This window comes from Hermetia illucens, chromosome 3 (assembly GCF_905115235.1).
Source record: "Hermetia illucens chromosome 3, iHerIll2.2.curated.20191125, whole genome shotgun sequence".
In the NCBI taxonomy this organism is placed as follows: domain Eukaryota; kingdom Metazoa; phylum Arthropoda; class Insecta; order Diptera; family Stratiomyidae; genus Hermetia; species Hermetia illucens.
This window is the reverse complement of record NC_051851.1, coordinates 97,105,263-97,111,498: the sequence shown is the minus strand read 5'-3', so window position 1 is coordinate 97,111,498 and position 6,236 is coordinate 97,105,263. Positions and strand designations below refer to the sequence as shown.

At 36.9% G+C, this 6,236-nt stretch overlaps 1 protein-coding gene across 1 annotated transcript; it reads left to right on the top strand.

Annotated features, from left to right (window-relative positions):
- The first annotated feature begins 1,459 nt into the window (after positions 1–1,459).
- On the top strand, positions 1,460–2,890 carry LOC119652896 (putative gustatory receptor 57a). Its single transcript, XM_038057268.1, has 3 exons — positions 1,460–2,340; positions 2,426–2,584; positions 2,649–2,890. Exons 1-3 carry the CDS (start codon positions 1,714–1,716, stop codon positions 2,715–2,717), a joined length of 855 nt encoding a protein of 284 aa, XP_037913196.1. The 5' UTR covers positions 1,460–1,713; the 3' UTR covers positions 2,718–2,890.
- The last annotated feature ends 3,346 nt before the right edge of the window (positions 2,891–6,236 follow it).

The window sequence follows — 6,236 nt, the reverse complement described above, 5'->3', positions numbered from 1 at the left end:
AGACTGAAAATGTTATTATTATGAGATCTCTTATTTAGTCTGTAAGATCGCATTGTTATTGTTATGAGATCTCTTGATTCCAATAAGTCGTCTGCAGGATAAGATTGTTATTGTTATGATAAGTACTGGAAAGCCACATCGGTTTGTATAATTAAATGGAAAACCAAGTCAGCGTTAATTTACTTGTTTAAGATTAGGAAATTTAATATCGCTGACTTGCGAGCAAGATGGAAGGGTATGTGAGTCATGTGTGTGTGCATGATACTTAACTTACTATGGTTATAGCATGGCGGAGTTTAAACATTGTCATCCCAAAGGCAGGCAAGTCGGATTCTGAGTCGTTTACCTGGCTTCGTGACCCCGAGGGTTGTAGAGGTCGCTTTGTGGATCGTGCCTTTAACTTCGTTTCGAGATTCTTCCTCATTCGTAATAGTTGGTAATGGCGTAAGTGAGTTCATTTCATCTTTCTTGTCATGAAATCGATACCATTTAATGCGTAGCGGGGCAGTGCGTTCCTCACGCAGTTTTATCGGTGGCTTGATTGGTAAGACGGCAATCAATGGTCGATGATGAGGTGAGATAGTCTCATAAGGAACAGATTTGTAAAGGTGTCAATATTTAACGTACAGTAACCTATCTGATTTGCTTGAACTAATTTACTTACGTCCTGACGCCGTCCATGCGTCAAGAACCCTTGCCCAATTCTTGACAGGACTCGTCCTGCCGCGTCGATTTAGCATTTTTGCGAGGCTTATGCCTCAACACAATCATTTTGTTTTTTGGTGCATTTGCTTGATCGGTCTGTCGCGGGACCTGTCACCAAAAGAGATTAGGTAGGCTTTTCCCTAGCGTAATAACACCAACTATACTTTATTTATCTGTTTTCCTGATCTCAGCACTTTGTTTTTTTTTTACTGACAATAATACAAAATGCGTTGCCTCAAACCCTCCTCCTTTACCAGCATGCTATGTAAATAATATGGCGGAGTTATTGTAGTTTGATGATAATATGATTGAAACCTTTCCTCAGTCCATTGAGGAGAATGTAATACAATCATATAATTATAATGAATTACCATTTGTTTCTTTGAATATATAAGAAATACAGCTAGTGAAAATATAAGTTTTATGATTTGATTTCGATAAGTGTACATGCATACATATGTGTACTCTAATCAATTTACTACGAGGAACATTTTCTTGAATGCGATACCGTCTGTAATTCTAGTAATGACTCAACTGGAAGCATTTACATATACACATTGTCTAATTAAGCATGCATGAGTCGCTTCTGAATCAGATTGAAGATAGTCAATCACATTAGAATTGAACTTCTTCGCGTAGTTTTTGGATGTTTGCTTATCGACCAACATTCTAGTGAAGCATTCATAACCGTTCGATTGTGCAAAGATGTCAGCCTTGAATATATACGAAGCCCTGAGATGTGTGTCTATGGCCGAATTATACATAACTGCTTCGCCTATTCAAAAAGTGAACGCTGGGTATAAAGTGACTGCTTTTGCTAAAGTTTACACAATTGGTGGAATGTGTGCAACCCTTGCATGTCTGTTCGTTGGCATCATAGGACAAATGCATATGTGACCGGATATCACAAGTATTGCTGGCAATCTTAGCGTGCTGGGGACATTCGTTTTGTATCTAGAACTCATCATCACCTTGGTGGGTTACATTGTTTCAAATATCAGTCAACAAATGCAGAGAAATAATCATATTGAACTCATTGAGTGCCTGCAAAAATTAGATATAACCCTTATCAAAGAATTTCGGGTTAACATGAACTATCACAAAATCTTCCGGAAAAATGTCTTTCTGGTTTTATTGTTTTCCATATTTTTCTCACTGTTTTCGTTCTCCTACGTCATGGATTTCTTCAGTCATGATATGATCTTCGTGCCTCTAATTGTTATTAGCTACATGGTTAGTTACATGGCATTGGGCGTTTCAAGCTATGCCGCTATGAACTTTGCAGATTTGATGAGAATTCGTTTCCGCCTTTTTCTGAAACTGTTAAACCCCGAGTTTTTGAAAGGACGCTATAAGAACGAAAAAGTCCGAGTGAAGAAATTCAAAATCTTGGTGGAAAAATATCAGGATACATTCTACATTATAAAAAAGATAAGCGAAGTTTATGGAGTTTCTCTGTTGATGGTGCATTTTCATGATTTCACTATGACCACGTCCCAAGTGTATTTTCTGTACTGGAAGTCGACGAATGGAACCGCCGATGCAGTGGAATTTTTAAATATTATCTTTTGGGTTTTCCCAATCATTTGGAAGAGTGTTTTTCTACCACTATACATGCATTTGATGGTGAATGAGGTGAGAAAATATGAAATGTAGAGTAGATGTTACCCAAATAATATAACCGATCCAGAAAACTTCAAAAGTTTCTTTATATTCCCAGTCCGAGGCGTGTATCCCTTTGGTGGTAAATGCAGATGATCATTGCTTAAGAAAAGATACTAGAAGCATAGTAGGAACATTCTCTGTATGGAATCGCCACAACAATACACGAATTTCGGTGGCAGGTTTTTTCAACTCAGACCTGGCTCTTGGATTTTCGGTGCTAAAATTATATGTTTGAAACTTCTTCATGTTTGTTTTCTTAATTTAATATTAATTCACAGATATGCAGTGGAGTGGCATCATATCTCCTCATTTTAATACAATTCAAAATGCAAGAGGACGACAAATAAGCAGAGTAGGATCTCTTTAGACAAATTGTGTTTTAGGTAGTAGATCTACAAAGTAAAAAAGCTTAGGAAATGGTTTCGATGTTTCGTTTGGAGGTTTAAAAATGTTATTTTTTTATCTTACACCAAAGAAGGAAATGACTGTTCTCGGCATTATAGTATGGCCTAAGAAAAGAAAAAGCGAAATGTATGCTATTTTTGAATGATCACGTGAACAATATTATATGTCATATTAACGTAATTTAGAATTTAGTCGAAGATCATAAAAATATATACCTTTACACTATGTATTTTGGATGATAAATAAAAATCACAGTTCAGCTTGCAGCTTGGTTGCAGTGAATACATAATTCACTAAATATTTACTAAATTTTGTAGAAAATCGCATCAAACATAACTTCACTCTTCTCTACTCTTCTTCCGAAACCAAGTTCTGGTCGCTTGAAATATGGCAAATTTCATGGAAGGACTTTTTCATTTGCATATACATATATTGCAAGAAACCCCTATTTGGGGCATTTGAACCGCACATATATACCCTTGCTGTCAGTTCCACACGGCCAGGAACTGAAAGCGAAGGTATATATGTGCGGTTCACAGTAGATAATTTTCTGAGAAGATAGCACTCTTCTTCCACTGTTCTACGTCGCATCCTGGAATAATGGATGCCGTTGTATAGCATAACTCGTGAAAGTGTGAACATTTTTCGTATAAGTAGTAATTTTCGAGGTATTCATTTTCAAACTCATTTTTTTATAGAAAAATGCATATTTTTCAACGATTTTTCGCCAATAGCTCGTAAACTACGCATTTCATGTAGAAATGAAGCAGAAACAAACATTTTTTTGTAGGTACAATATCGACGAAGTTAGGACCCGTCAAACGTAAATTCGTAATTTCTAAAAGAAAGAATACTTTCAAGGTCACATAACGCAAAATCAGTAACTTTTAGTGGAAATTGATCTGAAGCTATGAGATATGATAGAAGACAGTGGGATGAATAATAACGGAGGTATGGTACTTTGATTGATGTAATTACCTGAAATTTTGATATAAAAATCAGTAAACACAAAAACTGGTTTCTCATATAAATTGATTGATTCTACCTACAAAACAAGTCGGGAAACCGGAAGCTAGACGCTTCAGATACGAAAGGTTTTGTGTATTTCTTAGTACGTAGCACGTAATATATCCATATATTATGTGAAAGTATCCACTTTCGGGTGATATTAACATTCATAGTCTTAAATTTTCAAAGAAGCAAAAAATTTGAGGTATTATAACTTTGTTAGTAATAGTGCAATTTCCACAAAACTTGGTAAGATCATGCTCTATATTATAGCCTATATCACTGCAAAATTGCATAGCACTAGGATGAACTTAAGGGGGGTTTCTAACCAATTACAAAAAATTGTAGTAATATACTATTATTAACTTTATTTAAACAGATATCGGCATGGAAGGTATTTCGGAGGCACTATATAGTGGCAGCCTCCTGATTTTTTTCAGATTTTTCGGTTTGGTAGTTTCTGAGAATGGCCCCCTTAAAGAAGTGATCACTTTCAACCCCCCGCGCTCCCCACCCTTCCAACGAATGTCAAAACTCGGCTTTGAAAAGTACTAATCGAGACCTTTAATGTGATACCCCACATGACTATATTTGATGAAAAAAAATTTTACACCCCCCTTTTGCATGTATGGGGACCCCCCCTTAAATTCGACGTAAAGGGATGTAATCCACTGTATACGTGAGCGTTCACAGTTCCCACCTTTCTACCAAATCTGGTGTCAATCGCTATAACCGTATCCGAGAAAAATGCGTTTGACGGACAGACAGACAGACAGACAGACAGATAGACAGTAAACCGATTTTAATAAGGTTTTGTGTTTACACAAAACCTTAAAAAAGGAAAAGATTCATTGTTTTTGTTATTTAATATGCTTTGTTTCTGCTTAATATCATTTTTACATAAAATGCGTGATTTTCGAGCTATTTGCGACAGTCCATTGGAAGACATGAATTTTTCTATGAACAAATGACATGTTTGAACATAAATAACTCGAAAACTACTACCTGTACGAAAAATTTTTCCTAATTAGTTTTTTTGTTTAGAATCGACCATTTAATTGATTTCTGTTATTTAAAAAAAAAACCAATATCAGTTTTGACATAAGTTGGAAATGACCCTAGTAAAGAACCAAAATGTGCAAATGTTCATTCTAGGAGTACCAAATTTTGCAACAGAGATTAGCATCATACATAATATTGCCAAGTTTCATGGAAATCCGGCTATTACCATCAAAATTGTAGAAATTCAAAGTTATCAATTTCACGGGAATTTACTGCATCTTGCAAATAAGATGTTGACGTCATAATTAACGAGAATAATTGACATTCGCCTGAAATATTAAATTCTTATTTATAAAGAATCTGTGTGTGTTCGGATGGCTCAAGCGGTTAGAGCGCTGGATCCTTTTCCACCCAATTCATAGGAACTTACTTCGTTGTGGTATTGACGAATTGATATGTGATGATGACGTCATGCAGGTTGTAGAGTGCACGAAATTCACAAAAAAATGTAAAGTTTTACCCCCTATGATTTTGTTAATAATAGTTTGATTTTCTTCAAACTTCACCAAATTGTGCATTATGTTCTTCATTATACGCATGCCAAATTTTGTACTCCTCGTTATGTTCATCGGGAACATAACGGGGGTGCCGGGTGAATTTCCAAAATGTGGAAATATACTATTATTAACTTTATTTGTGCAGGTATCGGAACCGGATATATTTTGAGGTCTAGATTTCGTAGAGATGCACTACTGCGATTTTTTTTCAGATTTTTCGGTTGGATAGGTCCTGAGAACGAGACCTGTTACACTTTTTGGGGGTCATATTTTGAGCCCTTACTCCCCTATGTTTCATCCAATATCAAATATTGAACCAGTTTCGAAAACTACTAATTGAGACCTTTCATTTGATATCCCACATGGCTACATTCTGTGAAAAAAAAATTTTACCCTCCTTTCACATGTATGGGGAGCCCCCCTTAAACTTAACACAAAATGGCGTCAGTTGCTGCATGCAAAGGGAACGGCAGATCACATACTCCTACCAATTTTCGTGATAATCGGTCTAGCCGTTTCCGAATAACTCGGCTGTGACAGACAGACAGACAGACAGACGGACAGACAGACAGACGGATAGACAGACAGACAGACATCGAATCGATTCTAATAAAAATAACGGCTGGACCTTCACTGAGAAAGCTCTTACCACATCTGGCGGTTAGGTATAAAATGCAAATCCAAAAATGAGGGGGAGGAGAAATTTGAGGTCAGTTACGGATAACCGCCAGGAATCGTCTGACTTGATGACAGGATCGGGCTTCGAAACGGACAGCGCGGCGCCGAAGCCTCTAATCGGTTCGACGTCTAGATATCACAACGGCCAGGAGCATTGCTCCGCCTGCTGCGGTGTTTTGCCATGGTCCACTTCAGCAGGTTCGTGTAGGCAGCTGA

Bases quoted from the DNA above. Each gene is read 5' to 3' on its own strand.
- LOC119652896 (XM_038057268.1), top strand. From the start codon at position 1,714: ATGCAGAGAAATAATCATATTGAACTCATTGAGTGCCTGCAAAAATTA. The intron at 2,341-2,425 runs GTGAGAAAATAT...TTATATTCCCAG, and splicing joins TGCATTTGATGGTGAATGAG to TCCGAGGCGTGTATCCCTTT. The intron at 2,585-2,648 runs GTGCTAAAATTA...ATTAATTCACAG, and splicing joins ACCTGGCTCTTGGATTTTCG to ATATGCAGTGGAGTGGCATC.